This window comes from Heptranchias perlo, chromosome 8 (assembly GCF_035084215.1).
Source record: "Heptranchias perlo isolate sHepPer1 chromosome 8, sHepPer1.hap1, whole genome shotgun sequence".
Taxonomy (NCBI): Eukaryota; Metazoa; Chordata; class Chondrichthyes; order Hexanchiformes; family Hexanchidae; genus Heptranchias; species Heptranchias perlo.
The window spans coordinates 75,628,248-75,651,244 of record NC_090332.1 but is presented as its reverse complement, the minus strand read 5'-3'; the positions used below and the strand labels follow the sequence as shown (position 1 = coordinate 75,651,244).

At 45.5% G+C, this 22,997-nt stretch overlaps 1 protein-coding gene across 3 annotated transcripts in view; it reads right to left on the bottom strand.

The window, feature by feature from the left end:
* mthfd1l (methylenetetrahydrofolate dehydrogenase (NADP+ dependent) 1 like) overlaps positions 1–22,997 on the bottom strand; it is a 171,023-nt gene that overhangs the window by 76,733 nt on the left and 71,293 nt on the right. For all 3 annotated transcript variants that reach the window (XM_067989356.1, XM_067989354.1, XM_067989355.1), the window contains 2 exons: positions 21,919–21,987; positions 13,720–13,831 (listed from right to left, as the gene is read on the bottom strand). In XM_067989356.1, coding sequence (XP_067845457.1) covers positions 13,720–13,831; positions 21,919–21,987 — 181 coding nt within the window. The remainder of the gene's footprint in view (positions 1–13,719; positions 13,832–21,918; positions 21,988–22,997) is intronic.

Genomic DNA, 22,997 nt, shown 5'->3' with positions numbered 1-22,997 from the left:
CTTATTCACCTGAGCACACGCACACACTTATTGTCTTACGCACACTCATTCTCTTAAGCACACATACTTATTCCCTTACGTGCGCATGCATGCATCCATGGTGAATTTTAAATTTGCAACAAAAATTATCTAGGGCTGCAAAGGCTCATCATTTTACACAACACCACCTTCCGTTTTATTTGAGACACAGTCTCCCCCATTTCTCAAGGGGTTGAGTGATTAATTTGAATGTAAAGGAGGAGTCAGTGTTTTACATTAGGATATCGATGGCTGCTGTCATTTGGTTAAAACTCCAACTACTGTCACATCACAACTTTCCCAACCATTCCTTTTGTTGATGACACGAGTGTAGTTGAGATTTTCAATCCCCAGAGGAACTATTGCTCAGACTGGATCATGAAGACAAGAGATTTTGTGTAAGAGGATGTACAATTGAATCCTACTTAGCTTCCTCCTGGGTGAATTCTCCTTGTACAGTCTTTCCCAGCCAAGAGTTAAAACTAACAAAAACAACTTGCACCTTTAACGTGAAAATATTAGGACAGGTGACCAAAATCTTGGTCAAAGAGGTAGATTTTAAGGAGGAGAGATTTAGGGAGGCAATTCCAGAGCTTAGAGCCTAGGCAGCTGAAGGCACAGCCGCCAATGGTGGAGGGAAAATCAGGGATGCGCAAGAGGCCAGAATTGGAGGAGTGCAGAGATCTCGGAGGGTTATAGGGCTGGAGGAGGTTACAGAGATAGGGAGAAGCCATAGAGGGATTCGAAAACAAGGATGATAATTTTAAATTTTGTGGTGTTGTCTGATCTGGAGCCAATGTAGGTCAGCGAGCACAGGGGTGATGGGTGAACGGGGCTTTTTGCAAGTTAGGAAACGGGGAGCAGAAAGGACTTAATGACAGGTAATTGCGCTTTAATGACATGCGAACAGCTGCCTGAACTACCCGAAACAGTCTGCATGCTTAATACGGTTTTAGGTGGCGTCTTTATAATTGATGCCCATGGTAATGGCAAATGTCATTTGCCAGGTATAGGCAGCTGTCATGTGTGTGTGTATCTCAACCAAAGTGAACAAATGGGAGGGTGAAAAATACAAAGCTGAACCTTGATCAATCCACCGGGCTTTGGGTGAGTTCATTGCGTTTGGAAACTCTTGTTCTTTTGAATAGGAAGGTCAGAGTATCGGACTGCGGGGTGTAGGCTCGGCTGGCAGCTGGTCCACTTTCCTGTGGCATTTCCTCTGCAAATGGTACCTAGCATCCAGCAAGTGGAGCTGTAATTGTGGTTTCCTTCCCCTCTCGCACATAATGGGCTCTCTTTCCAAGAACGGATCTGATTTACGATGACTTTATTGACTGATGAGGATACAAGCAAGATGGGAAATATAATCGTAATAAAGCTGTGCACATTGAACGAGCGAAATCTTCCTAACGTCAAAATTGTAGAGTATCAAGTTTGACTTAATTTACCTCAAGTTAAATCAACATGTCATCTTTGCTCTAGTTAAATCTATTCAGTGTACTCAACTTTTTCTTTGTTGAGAAGCATTTGGTGTTTGCTCAAAGTTAGCATGGTATAAATGCTACTAGTTCAAAAGGGAATGTGACTTCTTATCAAGGTCGACTGTCCTCACAACAGAGGTGCGTCTGTCAATTAGTTTTCAGATTGCAGTCACTCTGGGTACCATGGCGATGTCTGAGCTGCTGATTAAATAGTAGCGTTGTCGGGCAGCATGGATCCTAAGCATAGTATCACAGTATGTACAAATACGATGCTTCTAAAAAATTTTTCTTTCCTCCCTCTGGCCTAAAAGTGGCAAGGCAGGCAGGGCCCGAGTGTGGGTGCTGGCTGTTCCAAAGGGTGTTCTGCGTTACACAGGTCCTGCGTCCTTGGGATCAGATAAGAAGGATGACGATCCCAGGCAGCGGAGGCACTCAGGTCAAGGCCTCACTGTACATGGACGACGCGCCGTCTTTCGCTTGGATCAGCTGTCGGTCCGCAGATTGATGAGCATCTGCGACCAGTTCGAACCGGCCTAGGGGACAGGGTAAATCGTACTAAGAGCGAGGCCATGTTCTTTGGGAACTGGACCGACCGATCCTTTATCTCCTTCACCGTCAGGTCGGATTACCTGAAGGTGCTGGTGATCTGGGTTCGGGGGGGGCCGGGGCGTGCACCAAAATCTGGGAGGAGCATATTGCCAAGGTGAAGCAGAAACTGGGACTGTGGGATCGACGATCCCTCTCTATCCTGGGCAAGAGCCTGGTCATCAGGTGCGAGGTGCTCTCGGTGTTGCTGTACGTGGCGCAGGTCTGGCCTATACCTCGCTCCTGCGACAGTCACCCGAGCCATCTTCCACTTTATTTGGAGATCAAAAATGGACCGTGTCCACAGGGACACGATGTACAAATCTCCAGAGAAAGGGGGGAAAGGCGTGCCCAACGTGGCCACTTTGTGTTTTTTTTTATTCGTTCACGGGATGTGGGCGTCGCTGGCGAGGCCGGCATTTATTGCCCATCCCTAATTGCCCTTGAGAAGGTGGTGGTGAGCCGCCTTCTTGAACCGCTGCAGTCCGTGTGGTGACGGTTCTCCCACAGTGCTGTTAGGAAGGGAGTTCCACGATTTTGACCCAGCGACAATGAAGGAACGGCGATATATTTCCAAGTCGGGACGGTGTGTGACTTGGAGGGGAACGTGCAGGTGGTGTTGTTCCCATGTGCCCGCTGCCCTTGTCCTTCTAGGTGGTAGAGGTCGCGGGTTTGGGAGGTGCTGTCGAAGAAGCCTTGGCGAGTTGCTGCAGTGCATCCTGTGGATGGTGCACACTGCAGCCACAGTGCGCCGGTGGTGAAGGGAGTGAATGTTTAGGGTGGTGGATGGGGTGCCAATCAAGCAGGCTGCTTTGTCCTGGATGGTGTCGAGCTTCTTGAGTGTTGTTGGAGCTTTGTAAACAATTTTACAACACCAAGTTATAGTCCAGCAATTTTATTTTAAATTCACAAGCTTTCGGAGGCTTCCTCCTTCCTCAGGTAAATGTTTGTTGGAGCTGCACTCATCCAGGCAAGTGGAGAGTATTCCATCACACTCCTGACTTGTGCCTTGTAGATGGTGGAAAGGCTTTGGGGAGTCAGGAGGTGAGTCACTCGCCGCAGAATACCCAGCCTCTGACCTGCTCTTGTAGCCACAGTATTTATATGGCTGGTCCAGTTAAGTTTCTGGTCAATGGTGACACCCAGGATGTTGATGGTGGGGGATTCGGCGATGGTAATGCCGTTGAATGTCAAGGGGAGGTGGTTAGACTCTCTCTTGTTGGAGATGGTCATTGCCTGGCACTTATCTGGCGCGAATGTTACTTGCCACTTATCAGCCCAAGTCTGGATGTTGTCCAGGTCTTGCTGCATGCAGGCTCGGACTGCTTCATTATCTGAGGGGTTGCGAATGGAACTGAACACTGTGCAGTCATCAGCGAACATCCCCATTTCTGACCTTATGATGGAGGGAAGGTCATTGATGAAGCAGCTGAAGATGGTTGGGCCTAGGACACTGCCCTGAGGAACTCCTGCAGCAATGCCCTGGGGCTGAGATGATTGGCCTCCAACAACCACTACCATCTTCCTTTGTGCTAGGTATGACTCCAGCCACTGGAGAGTTTTCCCCCTGATTCCCATTGACTTCAATTTTACTAGGGCTCCTTGGTGCCACACTCGGTCAAATGCTGCCTTGATGTCAAGGGCAGTCACTCTCACCTCACCTCTGGAATTCAGCTCTTTTGTCCATGTTTGGACCAAGGCTGTAATGAGGTCTGGAGCCGAGTGGTCCTGGCGGAACCCAAACTGAGCATCGGTGAGCAGGTTATTGGTGAGTAAGTGCTGCTTGATAGCACTGTCGACGACACCTTCCATCACTTTGCTGATGATTGAGAGTAGACTGATGGGGCGGTAATTGGCCGGATTGGATTTGTCCTGCTTTTTGTGGACAGGACATACCTGGGCAATTTTCCACATTGTCGGGTGGATGCCAGTGTTGTAGCTGTACTGGAACAGCTTGGCTAGAGGCGCAGCTAGTTCTGGAGCACAAGTCTTCAGCACTACAGCTGGGATGTTGTCGGGGCCCATAGCCTTTGCTGTATCCAGTGCACTCAGCCGTTTCTTGATATCACGTGGAGTGAATCGAATTGGCCGAAGACTGGCTTCCGTGATGGTGGGGATATCGGGAGGAGGCTGAGATGGATTATCCACTCGGCACTTCTGGCTGAAGATGGTTGCAAACGCTTCAGCCTTGTCTTTTGCACTCACGTGCTGGACTCCGCCATCATTGAGAATGGGGATGTTTGCAGAGCCTCCTCCTCCCGTTAGTTGTTTAATTGTCCACCACCATTCACGACTGGATGTGGCAGGACTGCAGAGCTTTGATCTGATCCGTTGGTTGTGGAATCGCTTAGCTCTGTCTATAGCATGTTGCTTCCGCTGTTTAGCATGCATGTAGTCCTGAGTTGTCGCTTCACCAGGTTGGCATCTCATTTTTCGGTACGCCCGGTGCTGCTCCTGGCATGCTCTTCTACACTCCTCATTGAACCAGGGTTGATCCCCTGGCTTGTTGGTAATGGTAGAGTGAGGAATATGCCGGGCCATGAGGTTACAGATTGTGCTGGAATACAATTCTGCTGCTGCTGATGGCCCACAGCGCCTCATGGATGCCCAGTTTTGAGCTGCTAGATCTGTTCTGAATCTATCCCATTTAGCACGGTGGTAGTGCCACACAACACGTTGGATGGTGTCCTCAGTGCGAAGACGGGATTTCATCTCCACGAGGACTGTGCGGTGGTCACTCCTACCAATACTGTCATGGACAGATGCATTTGCGACAGGTAGATTGGTGAGGACGAGGTCAAGTAAGTTTTTCCCTCGTGTTGGTTCACTCACCACCTGCCGCAGGCCCAGTCTAGCAGCTATGTCCTTCAGGACTCGGCCAGCTCGGTCAGTAGTGGTGCTACCGAGCCACTCTTGGTGATGGACATTGAAGTCCCCCACCCAGAGTACATTTTGTGCCCTTGCTACCCTCAGTGCTTCCTCCAAGTGGTGTTCAACATGGAGGAGGACTGATTCATCAGCTGAGGGAGGACGGTAGGTGGTAATCAGCAGGAGGTTGCATCAAGCTGTGCGTAGACCCTCGGTACGCAAACACAAAGTGTCACTACGTGCTGAGGTTCTACCTGTCCCAGGTGTTGCGAAGGATGGGCCTGGCCACGCTGCCACGGAACACTCCATCCAGTTGGACCGTTCCACCCCACCTGTCCTTCGTGGAAAAGTTTGTGCAGAAAAACAACTTTGACCACAAGGCGATCAGCAAGTGGTCCGCGTAACATCCTCGAGACCCTGCGGGAAAAGGAGATGGTGGATCCTGTCGGTTGGTTCCCCGAGCAGACAGTCAAAGTCATTTGGCAGAACGCCTCATCGCCAGAGCTTTCAAACAAGCACCAAGACCTTGCTTGGCTGGTGGTGAGAAGGGCCCTTCCCGTCAGATCCTTCATGCACTCCCGGAGTCTCAGCGCCACCACGTGCTGTCCCCGAGGATGCTGCGGTGGAGACGAGACCGTCACCCATCTCCTTCTGGAATGTGCCTTTGCAAAGAAGGTCTGGAGAGAGATGCAGTGGTATCTGTCCAGGTTCGTCCTGAGCAGTTCCGTAACACAGGATTCTGTGCTCTACGGGCTGTTCCCAGGGACGCACACTGAGACGGACATCAACTCCTGCTGGAAGACCATCAACTCGGTGAAAGACGCCCTTTGGTCTGCCCGAAACTTGCTGGTCTTCCAGTGCAAGGAACTGTCCTCGACCGAGTGCTGCAGATTGGCACATTCCAAGGTCCAGGACTACGTGCTCAGGGACGCACTGAGGACGGGTGCTGCTGCTGCAAAGGCTCTGTGGGGAAAGGCAACCGTTTGGAGCCTTCCCACCATTGTATACCGAGGGGCTGCAATCAGGGAAAAACCCCTCGGGCAGAATGTAAAATTCAAATTGATGTAATGTACCTGTAATGAAACTAATCAATAATCTGTATTGTGTGTAATGCAATGAGGCACCCTTGAGTGTCACGAACTGTAATTATGTACAATGTGTTCTTTGAACTGTATTGATGTAACCTGCAAATTGTATAATCTGTATTGTGTACGTTTGGAATGTGATATGACAACTGTATTGTATGTATTGCTGCAAATTTTATGAATAAAGTATATTGTTTGAAAAAAAATCAGTATATGTCGATAGGTGAATAATGAAATCTGTGCAAAGGGGATTCTACTTTGGACAGGAATCAGATTGGAAGCTCATTTTCTTCAGCACTTACCCCCTCCATCTTAGCTTGGCCTGCTTAGATGAGGTAAATGCAAGTTGTTGTTTCAGGCAGCCCCACCGTCTTCTGTCACCCCCTCCACATAAGCCCACCTCAACCACAAACATGTAGTAAAACACATGAAGAAAATAGGCTGGTAGAATGTTTATACGCTGCACTAATAAAGCAAATAGTATCACAACATACCACTGTGAGGATTTAGAAATTGACATCTTTTGATGCTTATTTTACCATCATGTCCTGCATAGTTGAGTAAACCTAGTTTAAATCTAAAAGCAACTGCTGATGCATCAAGAGAGAGAACAAAGATTACTGGAATCTGCATACTAGTCAGAAGTTAATCACATCAAGAGGTCATCATTAGATAAGGAAGTGCTAGTATCTGTGATTACCTGAAACAATGGGAAAAGCAGAACTGGGAAACAGATGGCCCCTGATCACATTAACATGCTCTTCTGAGATTCCGCAGGGAAACAAAGATTAACTTGATGAAACAGACAGTATACACTGACTGATAAGGGAAGATGAAACTGGGATGGTGCTAATCAACAGTTTTTGATGGTGCGGGGGTCGGGTGACTGAAAGAGGTACAAGAACACAGATGAAACAGCTTCTAATGTCGAAATAAAAACAGAAAATGATGGAGAAGCTCAGCAAATCAGGCAGCATCGATGGAGAAAGAAACAGAGTTAGCGTTTCAGATCGAAAACCTTTTGTCAGAACTGGAAGATGTTAAAAAAAGTTAAAGTTTTTGAGCCAGTACCGAGCCTTTACAACTTTCTGGACTCAACATTGATTTCAATAACTTCAGATCATAACCATTGCTCCCATTTCTTTCAGTCAGCTAGTGCTGGTAATGGTTCTGCTGCTGCCACTTACAACTGCTACTGATCAATCTTTTGTTTCTTTACTTGTCCCATTACCACCCTCCTTGCCTTGCACCATCATCCCTTTTTGTCATTTAATCACTCGTACCCTCCACCCTATCACAGGCCTTCCTGTTTGTTCTTCCCTCCCCTCCCCTCCCCCCCCTTTCCCTGGCTCTGTACTTGCTCAAAACATCTTCCAGTTCTGACAAAAGGTCTTCGACCTGAACCGTGAACTCCGTTTTGCTCCACAGATGCTGCCTCACTGTTGAGCTTCTCCAGCATTTTCTGTTTTTATTTCAGATTTCCAGCATCTGCAGTATTTTGCTTTTGTTCTAATGTAGAGACACCAGCGAAGGACATTGAGCTGAGAGAAACAACGTTATGTACTCTGCCCAGCAGCTGAACGGGTAATATGGTTCAGATCTCTGTGTATGCTATTGCTTAGACATTAATTGTGTTAAACGTTTGGATTAGTAATCAATAAAAATCACTGGTAACCATACTGGTGTCGAGACCGAATCTATCTTTCTATCTATCGGTTAAAAGAAACTTGATCCAGTGGTCATATGCAGTTACTTTCTGCATTATGGTGAGTTTTACTGGGGGCCCCATAATATTTGGTTGGGTACTGTGGGCAGGGGGGGCCTGTAGCCCGTGGGTTATTGCACCAGAGCCAGCTCGGTCTACCTCTAGCTGTGGCAGCACACTCGCCTCTGAGTCAGAAGGTCGTGGATTCAAGTCCCACTCCAGAGACTTGAGCCCATAATCCAGACTGACACTCCAGTGCAGTACTGAGGAAGTGTTGCACTGTTGGAGGTGTCTTTCAGATGAGATGTTAAACCGAGACCCCGCCTGCCCTCTCGGGTGGACGTAAAAGATCCCACGGCACTCTTCTGAAGAAGAGTAGGGGAGTTCTCCCCGGTATCCTGACCAATATTTATTCCTCAAACAGATTATCAGGTCATTATCACAGTGCTGTTTGTGGGATCATGCTGTGCACAAATTGGCTGCCGCATTTCCTATATCACAACAGTGACCACACTTCCTGAAGTACTTCATTGGCTGTAAAGCGCTTTGGAACGTCCTGAGAATGTGAATTATGCTATATAAACGCAAGTTCTTTCTTTTTAGAGCTTGGGGAAAACTCACTCAGAGTCTGGTTGGACAGAGCAGCATCTCCAGAAGATCAGAAAAGTGACGTCAACCAACCAAACACAAGTTATTCAGGTGAACCCTTTCTCCAATGACAACCTCGATTATATTCTTTGTAAAAGCCTTTAAATCGATAAAAGAAAGGATCCACCCCGCCCCCCCCACCCAGTATTATATAAACAAGATAATGGAATGCTGTGATAGAGCAGCACTAAGTACTTCATTCATTTCATGATATATATATTTTTTTAATGAAGTATTCTTGGTAATAATGAGCATGGAAATCCAGCTCAGAATTGGCAGGTTAAAAGGAACAGATGTATAATGACACTGCAGGACACAACAGGATCTGCTGGAATTAAACAGATCAGCTTCTGTGCATTTGTCAAGGGCTAATGAGAAAGCTTTTCAAAGGGTTATTTTTTTTTAAAATTGAGGAAGCCAATGGAAAAATAATTCTAGAAAAACACGGCAGGATGTAACGTGAATGGACGCTGTTCGATGCAGAGAACAATAAGGGGTCTGGCCTGTGTGATTTCAGAGGAAACGGGTGCACAGGCAAGTCAGCTGGAACAAAGCAAACTTGCACTAGCTCCACTTCCAAACCTCAGGAACCCAACTTCAAAATACAAACAGCCACATGGTGAACTCTGAAGCCAAGGTTCAGTTGCAGCCACAAGTAACAGAGCAACAAAGAATTTGATATTCTTCCTCTTCTTACCGATTTTCTCTTCAAAGAAGGAAGAACTTGCATTCATATAGCAACCTTTCACAACCCCAGGACGGCCTAAAATGCTTTACAGCCAATTAAGTACTTTTTAAGTGTAGTCACAGTTGTAATGTAGGAAACGCAGCAGCCAATTTGTCCCAATGAGATAAATGATCGATTAAACTGTTTTTTTGGGGTCCAGGAATAAATGTTGGCCAGGACACTGGAGAACTCCCCTGCTCTTCTTCGATTAGTGCCATGGGTTCTTTTACGTCCACCTGAGAGGACAGGCTCTGTGTAACACCTCATCCGGAAGACAACACTTCTGACAGTGCAGCACTCCCTCAGTGCTGCACTAGGAGTGTCACAGAATCATAGAAAGTTATGGCATAGAAGGAGGCCATTTGGCCCATTGTGTCCGTGCCAGCCGAAAAAGAGCTATCAAACTTAATCCCACTTTCCAGCACTTGGTCCGTAGCCTTGTAGGTTACAGCACTTCAAGTACACATCCAAGTACTTCTTAAATGAGTTGAGGATTTCTGCCTCTACCACCCTTTCAGGCAGTGAATTCCAGACCCCCACCACCCTCTGGGTGAAAAGATTTCTCCTCAGCTCCCCTCTAATCCTTTTACCAATTACTTTAAATCTATGCCCCCTGGTCACAAACCCCTCCGCTAAGGAAAATAGGTCCTTCCTATCCACTCTATCTAGTCCCATCATAATTTTATATACCTCAATTAAATCTCCCCTCAGCCTCCTTTGTTCCAAAGAAAACAACCCTAGCCTATCCAATCTTTTCTCATAGCTAAAATTCTCCAGCCCTGGCAACATCCTTGTAAATCTCCTCTGTACCCTCTCTAGTGCAATCACATCTTTCCTGTAATGTGGTGACCAGAACTGTACGCAGTACTCAAGCTGTGGCCTAACCAATGTTTTAATACAGTTCTAACATAACCTCCCTGCTCTTAAATTCTATGCCTCGGCTAATAAAGGAAAGTATCCCGTATGCCTTTTTAACTACCTTATTTACATGTCCTGCTACCTTCAGGGATCTGTGGACATGCACTCCAAGGTCCCTTTGTTCCTCTATACCGCTCAGTATCCTCCCATTTATTGTGTACTCCTTTGCCTTGTTTGCCCTCCCCAGATGCATTACCTCATACTTCCATGGGTTGAATTCCATTTGCCACTTTTCTGCCCACTTGACCGGTCCATTGATAACTTCCTGCAGCCTTCAGCTTTCCACCTCACTGTCAAGCACACGGCCAATTTTTGTCTCATCTGCAAACATCTTGATCAAGCCCCCCACATTCAAGTCCAAATCATTAATATAACCCACAAACAGCAAGGGATCTAGTTCTGAGCCTTGCGGAATCCCACTGGAAACAGCCTTCCAGTCGCAAAAACACCCGTCAAACATTACCCTTTGTTTCCTGCCACTGAGCCAATTTTGGATCCAACTTGCCACTTTCCCTTGGATCCCATGGGCGTTTACTTTTTTGACCAGTCTGACAGGTGGGACCTTGTCAAAAGCTTTGCTAAAATCCACGTACACTACATCAAACGAGTTACCCTCATCAACCCTCCTTGTTACCTCCTCAAAAAATTCAATCAAGTTAGTCAGCCACGACCTTCCGTTAACAAATCCATGCTGACTGCCAGCATGGATTACGTGCTCGAGTCTCTGGAGTGGCACTTGAACCCACAACTTTCTGTCTGAGGCGACAGTGCTACCAACTGAGCCGTGACTGACTTCTAGATTCACTCACTGCCTTGTCGTAATTACTGCAAAAATCTTGCATTCGCTCCTGTTGGTGCTATCTCTGTATTATGCAGCTCCTTGTACTTTTGACGAACATTTGCACGGGCTATCACTCAATCAGCGGGCTTGTGGGTCCCTATTGAGCGCAGATGTTCAAAGAGCAGCATCTATTGTTAGAGACGAACTCGCTGATATATTGTTGATGGGGATAACAAACTACTTTCGGTGAGCCACCCTCGAAACATCTGCACACTCGACATCCTCTCAGTTCCTGGAAATATTTTTCCTAAAAGCTGATGAAGGACAGTGTCAACTCACCGGGACTTTATCTGGCCTGATCCTACCACAGCTGGGGTTGTCTTTCTGGCTGTTAATCTGTGTTCAAATTCTGCAGTCTTTTATTATCTGACCAAAGAGCAAGGGACACGTCTGTGATCAGAACAGGGATAACCAAATATTTGTTTTGGTGAATTTTAGTGATTAAATTGATGTAATTAATGGATTCTATTGGAAAGGCAATATTGATTTTTTTTCAATATTCTACACTCACCAGTTTAATACCATATTTAACCAGCATATTCTAAAATTAGTGTACGAGCACACAATCCGTCTTTCAGATGAGACGTTAAACTGAGGCCCCCCATCTGCCCTCTCTGGCACTAAGGTACTGATCCCAAGGCACTATTTTGAAGAAGAGCAGGGGAATTCTCCCTGGTGTCCTGGCCAATATTTATTCCTCAACCGACATCAGAGATTATCTGGTATTATCACGTTACTGTTTGTGGGATCTTGCTATGCGCAAATTGGCTGCCATATTTCCTACATTACAACAGTGACTACACTTCAAAAAAGTACTTCATTGTCTCTATAGCGCTTTGGGACGTCCTGAGGTTGTGAAAGGCACTATATAAATGCAAGTTCTTTCTTTTTATGCAGTTTATGAATGGGTATGCCGCACTCTTACATAATCTACAACTAAATCTATTTTTGGAGCACCGTGCGAGACTTTCCTGTGTGTTATCTTGCTTCCTTTCTTTGATTTATTTTTGTTCTTTGGGTGGTTTGAAAACAGAAGTGGTGCAGAGTAATATGCCAAGAGTTCAGTAACGTGCTGCGACCTGCAATAGGCTAGGTTCAGAACATTTGTAGCTGTTTTCTTAATTTAGTGCACAAATCGGAATGGTTGTTATATGGGTTTCAATTGGTTGGAACCTTCCCTTCGAAATAACTTCATCTGCTGTTTGTGGGACCTTGCTGTGTGCAAATTGGCTGATGTAGTTCCTACAACAGTGTCTACACTTTAAAAGTACTTCATTGCCTGTAATGCACTTTGGGATGTCCTAAGGTCGTGAGAGGCATGAAAATGGGGCCTTTTGTTTAAACAGTCATGTTCCTTATTACAGAACAGTCCGTGACAACTCGAAACATTGAGTAGAGAATATATCCAAGTGTGACATAAACACAATGGTTTTATCACGGAGATGAAATGAATCTGAAACCAAATTATAAACAAAATATATTGTAATAGCTTCCCTGACTCTATCTGAAGGGACTTTCCTCTCCATCCGGAGGATTTCTTCTGCCTTCTGGAAACTTCTATCTGTAGGACTAGCACTGGGAATTATGTGCCTGTTTGACCCCCGACCTCCTTATAAACTCTTCACAGAGTTTAAGTGCCCAACATCCTTCATTTAAATATATTAGGAGAGCAGCTATTTTTTTCAATTTAAGAAAAACCCTGAAGGTTAACAGACGTCACTTCCCAAATGTTTCTTACAACTGGAATTAACATTTAATCCTTGCACTTGTATGGCTTGTTCCTGTCAAGATACCTCAATATCCATCACCCTTGTCTGCTGATGCCCAATTCTACTTCCTTCCCACTTCCATTAACTTCAAAAGGCAGAAACAATTGGGCTGCAGTTGGTTACCTCCTACAGTCACCTTCTCACGACACCTGTAATATTCAAGTACTCGTAGAAACTGGAGTAGGCTATTCAGCCCCTCAAGCCTGGGTCACTATTCAATTAGAACATGGCTGATCCGTATCTTAACTCCATTTACTTGTCTTGGTTCCGTAATCCTTAACATCCGTAACCCAACAAAAATCTATCAATCTCAGTTTTGAAATTTTCACTTGACCTAGTCTCAACAGCTTTTTTTTGGGGGGGTTGGGGGAGAGAAATAAGAGTACCAGATTTCCACTACCCTTTGTGTACGGTCCTTCCTGATATCAGCCCTGAATAGCCTAGCTCTAATTTTAAGGTTAAGCCCCCTTGTTCTGGTCTCCACCACCAGAGGAAATAGTTTCTCTCTATCTATCACATCAAATCCTTTTATCATCTTAAACACCTCAATTAGATCACCCCTTAATATTCTATACTCAAGGGACTACAAGCCTAGTCTATGCAATCTGTCTTTATAATTGAACCTTTTTAGCTCAGGTATCATTCTGGTGAATCTGCGCTACACCCCCTTCAAGGCCAATATATCTTTCCTGAGATGCGGTGCCCAGAACTGAATGCAGTATTCCAGATGGGGTCTAACCAGGGCTCTGTACAGCTGTAACAACTTCCACCCCTTTGTATTCCAGTCCTCTTGAGATAAAGGCCAACATTCAATCAGCTTTTAAATTATTTTTTGTACCTGTGCACTAGCTTTCAGTGATTTCTGTACTTGGACCCCTAAATCTCTCTGCTACTCCACAGTTCCCAGCTTCTCACCATTTAGAAAATACACTGATTTATCTTTCTTTGGTCCAAAGTGGGTGATCACACACTTCTCCACATTGAACTCCATCTGCCACAGTTTCGCCCACCCCACTTAAACTATCAATGTCCATTCAGGACAGCATCGGGATCCTGATACAACAGTCCACTTACCCACAAACCCCTCCTTGCCAACCAGCTTCAGCGCCAACTTGTCAGCCAGAACGGAAGAATTGCCATGTGCAATATTCGCAAAGGGACCAGCATGCACAAACACGGGAGTTCCCTGACAGGGGAGGTGGTGGGGGGAAAGAAAGGGGTATTAAAAACCATTGCTCACACACGGTATCGGCATTAACAACCCTCTGTCGAGGGAATTATTTCCAACTTTCCTTCTAAACCCAAAATAGAGTAAACTTGGTGTAACACCGCCCACCAAGAAAATCAATGCCAACCCTCATTAAACTCCCAAAATGCACGACTTGTAATAGCCAATTAGAATGCACAACTTCACAATGTAGAATTCAAAATTGCTATACAGTTGGTTTTAATAATCTTACAATTAAACTTGATGGGAGGAAGCCTCTTTGGTTACATTTGAGTAACAACAACTTGCATCGATACAGCACCTTTAACAAAGTAAAACGCCCCAAGGTGCTTCACAGTTGCGTAATCAGACACAAATTGACACCCAGCCAAACAAGGAGACATCAGGACTGGTGACCAAATGCTTTAAGGAGGGTCATGAAGTAGGAGAGAGGTGGAGAGGAAATTCCAGAGCTTAGGAACAGCTGAAGGCACGATCGCCAAAGGTGGGGCGAAGGAAGCGGGAGATGCACAAGAGGCCAGAATTGGAGGAAGGCAGAATTCTCAGCCTTACGTCGGTGGTGGGCAAACTTTGAGACAATAATCCGGGTCAAAATTAATTGGCACTTGGAAAAGAATGGGCTTATAAATTAAAGTCAGCACAGATTTGTTAACTTGATTGTGTTCTTTGATAAAGTAACGGAGAGGGTTGATGAGGGTAGTGCGTTGATGTTGTGTATATGGACTTTCAAAAGGCATTTGATGAAGTAGCACATAATAGGCTTGTTAGCAAAATTGAAGCCCATGGGATTAAAGGGACAGTGGAAACGTGGATACAAAATTGGCTAAGAGACAGAAAGCAGAGAGTAGTGGTGAACTTTTGTTTTTCAGAATGGAGAGAAGTACACAGTGGTGTTCTCCATGGATCAATATTAGAACCACTGCTTTTTTTGATATATAGTAACGACCTGAACTTGGGTATACAGAGGATAATTTCAAAGTTTGCAGGTGACACAAAACTCGGGAATATAATGAACAATGTGGAGGATAGTAACAGACTTCAGAGGGACATGGATGGACTGGTGAAATGGGCAGACATACGGCAGATGAAATTTAATGCAGAGAAATGCGAAGTGATACATTTTGGTAGGAAAAATGAGGAGAGGCAATATATACTAAATGATAGAATTTTAAAGGGGGTACATGTACACAAATCTTTGAAGGTGGCAGGACAAGTTGAGAAGGCTGTTATAAAAACGTATGGGATCCTGGACTTTATTAAGAGAGGCAAAGTACAAAAGCAAGGAAGTTATGCTAAACCTTTGTAAAACACTGGTTAGGCCTCAGCAGGAGTATTTTTTCCCTTCAATTCTGAGCACCACACTTAAGGAAAGATGTCAAGGCCTTAGAGAGGGTGCAGAAGAGATTTACTAGAGTGGTACCAGGGATGAGGGACTTCAGTTATGTGGAGAGACTGGAGAAGCTGGGATTGTTCTCCTTAGGGCACAGAAGATTAAGGGGAGATTTATTAGCAGTGTTCAAAATCATGAAATAAGGAGAAACTGTTTCCAGTGGCAGAAGGGTCAGTAACCAGAGGACACAGATTTAAGGTGATCAGCAAAAGAACCAGAGGAGATATGAGGAAACATTTTTTTTTAAAACACAGTGAGTTGTTATGATGAGGAATGCACTGCCTGAAAGGGTGATGGAAGCAGATTCAATAATAACTTTCAAAAAGGGAATTGGATAAATACTTGAAGGGAAAAAATTTACATGGCTTTGGGGAAAGAGCAGGGGAGTGGGACTAATTGGACAGCTCTTTCAAAGAGCCGGCACAGGCACAATGGGCTGAGTGGCCTCCTTCTGTGCCATAACATACTATGGTAGCAGGGCTGAAGGAAGTTACAGAGATAGGGAAGGGCGAGGCCATGGAGGGATTTGAACACAAGGATGAGAATTTTTAAAATCGAGGCGTCGGCAGACCAGAGGCAATCAGCGAGCATAGGGGTGATAGTTTAACGGGACTTTGTGCGGGTTAGGATACGGGCGGCAGAGTTTTGGATGAGTTCAAGTTTATGGAGGGTGAAAGATGGGAGGCCGGCCAGGAGAGCATTGGAATAGTTGAGCCTAGGGGTAACAAAAGCATGGATATAGATTTTCGCAGCAGATGGGATAAGGCAGGGGAATTACTCAACCAAAGTGTGATAACTAGTATTGTTTTTGAATAAAAGGCATCCAAAATCTCGCTCCCCACTGATGGCTCAAAGAATTTATTCAGTGAGTCGGGTGGCAGAAGATCCAAGGTTCCAGCCAGGGTGGCAGTGAGGGGACATTTGGCCAGGGTTGCTACTCCTGACCAGACTCAGCGAGCCCAACTGGAAGTGGGAACTGGTTGAAGGCAGCAGTTCTGGGAAGGAGGTGGGGGGAGAAATAAAATGTCTGGGGCAAGGTAGATCTACACTTACCTTGTGGGGCCCAGAGGGGCTCTCCTGCTCCTCCTGACCCCCAGAGCAAAGTTTTACCTGGAGAGGCCTCTTCAGTTTTCCGATCTGCTTGTAGCTGCCCAGTGTGGCCGCTGCAGGAGCCTCGCTCTCTTCCGGGTTAAGATAGCGTTGGGGTCGAATTGATGTAATAGGACTCTGATTTACATACATGTATGAGACTCCTGCCCGACTCAGGCGGGATCCTCATACCTGAAAAATCAGGCATTTTAAAATTGGAACGGAGTAGGAACAGAGTGGGTATTTCATCAACTCCATTTTAGCTGCCCCACTGCCCAGTTTCCAACGTAATGTCCCCACAGTTGAACAGGCTGCCAACACTCAGTTCCAAGGCTTATAGATGAGTAACACTCATTTGGGCGAGGCATTAAGAGTACCCAATTCCTGGCCGGCCTCCCATTTGCCACCCTCCGTAAACTTCAGCTCATCCAAAACTCTGTCGGCACTCCCTCAGTACTGCACTGGGAGTGTTAACCTGGACTGCAGAACTCTGAGGTACAGAGGGATCTGGGTGTCCTAGTACATGAATCACAAGAAGTTAGTATGCAGACACAGGAAGTGATTAGGAAGGCAAATGGAGTGTTGTCATTTATTGCAAGGGGAATGGAATATAAAAGTAGAGATGTTTTGCTACTGTTGTACAGGGCTTTGGTGAGACCACATCTAGAACACTGTGTGCAGTTTTGGTCTCCTTATTTAAGGACGGACATAATTGCTTTGGAGGCAGTTCAGAGAAGGTTCACTCGACTGATTCCTGGGATGAGGGGTTATCTTATGAGGAAAGATTGGACAAGTTGGGCCTGCATACATTGGAGTTTAGAAGAATGAGAGGTGATCTTATTGAAACATGTAAGATCCTGAGGGGACTAGAAAGGGTAGATGCCGAAGGGATGTTTCCCCTTGTGGGGCCACAGTTTAAAAATAAGGGGTCTCCCAATTAAGACGGAGAGGAGGAGAAATTTTTTCTCTGAGGGTCGCGAGTCTGTTGAACTCCCTTCCCCAGAGAGCGCTAGAGGCATGTTTACTGAATATTTTTAAGGCTGAGTTAGCTTCCTGATTAACAAGGGAGTAAAGCTAGGTAGGCGGGAAAGTAGGGTTGAGGTCGTAATCAGATCAGCCATGATCTTATCAAATGGCAGAGCAGGCTCAAGAGGCCGAATGGCCTATTCCTGTTCTTAATTCGTACGTACGTAATGTTCGATTATGTGCTCGTGTCTCTGGAGTGGGGCTTGGACCCTCATCCTTCTGACTTAAGAGGCGGGAGTGCTACCAATTGAACCATGGCTGACATCTCAAGCTGGCTACAAGTCACAGCCCATAGGTCTAGCTGGCTACACTTTGCACTCAACAGCTACTAGTCTCAGCCTTAAGGTTAAGTATCAAATTGGTTTGCTGTGGCTCACAAATACTTACCCAGATGGATTCAAAGATTTTGTTGAGACAGATAAAAGCATAGAGGTCTCTGGATGGAAACCAGGATGAATCCATACTGTGGAGTGGACTCAGGATGAGCAGAAATGGAACTCTTACGCCACCTGTGGGAGTGAGGCCAAAGTACACCCTGTGGGCGATGACAGCTGCTGTTGTTGCCGACCCTCCCCATTTTGCTCCATTGTGAGTGCATTCTTTGATTTCAAGTTCCAATCAGAAAGGAGTTTGATAATTCGCTCAGTTGAGGAAACACGGGTTTGAGACACACATAGTGGAGTTGGCACCTGGGGAGATGGTTGTTGTATTCGTATTTTCACACTATTCCCTTGAAGAATAGCGTGACATAATGGAAGGATTCGCAGGCTGATTAACAGTCCGATAGGCCACGCGCAGCATGAATGTTCCTTCCATGGCCGTAACCATCTTTATACCAGAGGATAGGGTGGTTAGTCCTATATAGCGGGAGGGTTTTATGGGTTCTCAACAACAACTTGCAATTATATAGCACCTTTAACGTAGTAAAATGGGCCAAGGCGTTTCACAGGAATGCTATCAGACAAAATTTGAGACCGTAGGAACAGGAGGTGGCCATTCAGCCCCTCGAGCCTGTTCCGCCCTTCTATGAGATCATGGCTGATCTGTATACTGACTCCATCCACCCACCGTCGCTCCATATTCCTTGGCTAGTAAAAATCTATCAATCTCAGATTTAAAATTATTAATTGAACCAGCATCTACCAGTTTTTGTGGGAGAGTTCCACATTTCTACCACCCTTTGCATGATGAAGTGTTTCCTAACTTCTCTCCTGAATGGCCTGGCTCTGATTGTCAGGCTATATCCCTTTGTCCTAGACCCCCCCGCCCCCCCCAACCAGCAGAAAAAGTTTCTCTCTATCTACCCTATCAATTTCCTTTCAAAATCCCTAAAAACCTCAATCAAATCACCCCGTAACCATCTATATTCCAGGGATTACAAGCCTAGTTTATGTATTCTCGCCTCATAATTTAACCCTTGGAGCCCTGGTAACATTCTGGTGACTCTGCACTGCATTCCTTCCAAGTCCAATACATCCTTTCTAAGGTGCGGTGCTCAGAACTATATACAGTATTCCAGATGTGATCTAACCAGGGCTTTGTATAGCTGTAGCAAAACTTCCTCCCCTTTATATTCTAGGCCTTTAGATACAAAGGCCAACATTCCATTAGCCTTTTTGATTAATTTTTGTACCTGACCACTAAATTTTAGTGATCTAGACTGAGCCACATAAGAAGCTGAAAGGTTTAGGGAGATAGTTCCAGAGCTTAAGTCCTAGGTAGCTGAAGGCATGGCCGTCGACTGTGGAGCGATAAAAATGGCTCAGAAGGAGTGCAGCACTGATTCACCAGCATGTTACCAGGGCTCCAAGGGTTGAATTATGAGGAGAGATTACATAAACTAGGCTTGTATTCCCCGGTATACAGAAGGTTACATAGTGATTTGTGCAAGAGGCCAGAATCGGAGGAACGCAGAGTTCTCGGAGGGTTGTAGGGCTGGAGGAGGTTACAGAGACAGGATGGGCCGAGGCCATGGAGGGAATTGAACACAAGGATGAGAATTATAAAATCGAGGCATTGCTGGACCAGGAACCAATTAGGTCAGCGAGCAGAGGGTGAACAGGACTTGGTGCGAATCAGGATACGGGCAGCAGAGTTTTGGATGAGTTCAAGTTTACAAAAGGATGGAAGATGGGAGTCCGGCCAGGAGAGCATTGGAATAGTCAAGTCTGGAGGTAATAAATGCATGGGTGAGGGTTTCAGCAGCAGATGGGTTGAGGCAGGTGTGAAGAAGGGCAATACTACGGAGGTGGAAGTAGGCGGCCTTAGGCTGGTAAAATTATTTTAAAGAAAACTTTTCGGTGTGAATGTGTCGCTTTGCTGTAACACACGTCACAAGCAACTGTGTCAATTGTCTTCAAACCCCAGGAGGAGGATGGGGTTTTGGAAGCAGGTGTGAATCGACTCCCCAAACCTGAAGTGAATCCTTCCCAGTTGGCTTGCTGGAGTGCAAATGTGCCATAAAACAAAATTCAGTAACTTTGAAATGGCCAGAATAACTAGTTTGCTTCAGAAACTGAAAATGACAACATTTCTATGACATGCACCCTTTACATTTTACATTTCAGCCGATCCTTGCATAGAAACCCACCATCCTCCCTTCACTTGAAGAGAGAAGGCTGATACCAAAACTGAGGTGATACCTATCAGGAAAGACTGATCAGGCTGTGGCTCTTTTCTCTAGAAAAAAGACTGAGAGGTGACCTAATAGAGGTCTTTAGAATTATGAAGGGATTTGATAGGGTAGACATGGAGAAGATGTTTCCACTTGTGAGGGAGTCTAAAACTAGGGTCATAATTATAAGATAGTCACTAATAAATCCAATAGGGAATTCAGGAGAAACTTCTTTACCCAGAGAGTGGCGAGAATGTGGAACACGCTACACGTGGAGTTGTTGAGGCGAATAGCATAGATGCATTTAAGGGGAAGCTAGATAAACACACCAGAGAAAGGAACAGAAGGATATATTGATATGGTGAGATGAAGTAGGGTGGGAGGAGGCTCATGTTGAGCATGAACTACAGCTCAGGCCAGCTGCGCAGAATGGCCTGTTTCTGTGCTTAAAATTCTATGTAATCTTCCCCATCTCACCTCACATCATCCAACCACCTCTTCAGTGGCTCCATTACCCTACCCACTGACCTTGTTAATCTCTCTTGGCACGAAGGGCTTCCTGAAATCTGTCCTAAACCTGCATTTTCCCAGTTTGGACCCATGTCCCCTTGTGCTTCAACCTGGTTTAACCCGAAATACCGAGGGTGAAATGCATCTCGGGCAGTAGCACAAAACGTGAGATAGCAAATCGGCAGTCCATTTTACACCTCGCCCGACTTTTCCATTGACTTCCGTGGAAAAGAAAATGGGGTGAGGTGTAAAATTGATTACCGATTTCACCATCACCCCGAGACAAATCTCACTCTCCGTGTTCTATTCCATTTAGTGAGTCTATAAACTCCCCTCTCACTCACCTCCTTTCAAGGCTGAAGACTGAATTTTTCTAACTTTTCCTTTAAATGCAATTAATTTTACATGAATCCGTACATTTTTTTTTAAAAAAATGACCTTGACTTTAAAAACTGTTCCGAACCTGCCACATGTTCCCTGCCCCTCACAGGCCCCTCAAGCTCCATCTGTGAAAACATGAACTGCCCTTTCACTAGCACAGGGGGAAAGAGAAAGTGCCACAATGGAAAGTTCTCAGGCATTGATATTCAGCCATCCTTTACAAAGCATGAAAACAAGAAACAGGAAGAGGCAAATACAAAGAGAGGGATTTCAGGACCCAGCAAGAGACACAATAACTATTAGCTGCTGAAATCCATTCGCCAAATATCCAGCAATTGGAGCTTTAACAGATTCCAAAGCCCTTTCCTTTTTTTGTCAGTCTTCCCAGAACTATATCGATAGAAGATTTTTGTTGGGTAAGGGTTATGGAGCAAAGGCAGGTAAATGGAGTTGAGATATAGATCAGCCATGATCTAACTGAATATCAGCATGGGCACGAGAGGTGGAACGGCCTATTCCTGTACCAAGTACCTTGTTAGGTGTCAGCCCTGGCTCAGTGGCAGCACTCTCGCCTCCGAGTCAGAGGGTCACGGATTCAAGCCCCGCTCCAGAAACTTGAGCGCGTAATCTAGGCTGATACTCCCAGTGCAGTACCGAGGGAATGCTGCACTGTCGGAGGTGCTGTCTTTCAGGTGAGATGTTAAATCGAGGCCCTATCTTCCCTCTCAGATGGACATAAAGACCCAATGACAATGGCAAGGGAGTTCTCCCCGGTGTCCCGGCCAATATTTATCCCTCAACCAACACCACTAAAAATATCATCTGGTCATTTATCTCAATGCTATTTGTGGGACCCTTCAGTGTACAAATTGGCTGCTGTTTCCCCTACATTACTACAGTGACTGCACTTCAAAAGTACTTCATTGGCTGTAAAGCGCTTTGGGACGTCCTGAGGTTGTGAATGGAGTTATATAAATGCAAGTTCTTTCTTTTCCTGACTCAGGATTGTGGCTCTTTTACAATGGGTGTTCTTACCTCCAGCGTTTGCATCAAGGTTGGTTTAATAGCATCTTTCATCAGAACAGCTAGTGCACCACTGACCCCCTGCACAGAGAGTACAGAGAAAGTTACTTTTTAGGAACAAAATATGGTTTTCAAATGGACAGAAGTAGGCATATTAGTAGTGTTATAATTCATGTCATTACCAGATAGAAATTCTGGACTAATAATCCAGAGAACGTCAGTTCAAATCCCACCATGGTAGTTTCAGAATTTGAATTCAGTTTTCAAAAACAAATCTGTATAGATAAAAGTGACCATGAAGCTGTCGGATTGTCTTAAAAACCCAACTGGGAGGGTGGGAGAATCCGATGCGAAAACTGCATCAGACAAGTTTGCGGTATTCCAGAAGGCAGCCAGCCTATTGGACACGGAGGAGCAGACCAGTGACTGGGATGGGGGTGGGGTGACAACTCCTCCCATCCAGCTCCAGACAGCCCTGCAAAGTTAATACTTCTGTGTCAGCTGTGGCTCAGTTGGTAGCACTCTCGTCTGAGTCAGAAGGTGGTGGGTTCAAGTCCCACTCCAGACTTGAGCACATAATCCAGCCGACACTCCCAGTGCAGTACTGAGGGAGTGATGCACTGTCAGAGGTGCCGTCTTTCAGATGAGACGTTAAACCGACACCCCCATCTGCCCTCTAAGATGGACATAAAACATGCCATGGTACTATTTCAAAGAGTTCTCCCCAATGTCCTGGCCAATATTTATCCCTCAAACATCACAAACAGATTATCTGGTCATTATCACATTGCTGTTTGTGGGACCTTGCTGTGCACAATTTTGGCTGCCACATTTCCTACCTTACAACAGTGACTACACTTCAAAAGTACTTCACTGGCTGTAAAGCGGTTTGGGACATCCTGAGGTCGTGAAAGGTGCTATATAAATGCAAATCTTTCTTCGTTCTTATGGGTAGGTGATCTGAGCTGGACAAACAGCAGGAAAATTACCTATGCTCCAGGCCGGAAGGCTGTGTAGTCTAAGATGGTTAAACTTCAATCGTACACTTGGGAATATCTGAACTTTGGCTTCTTCATAACTTGTGCCTAAAC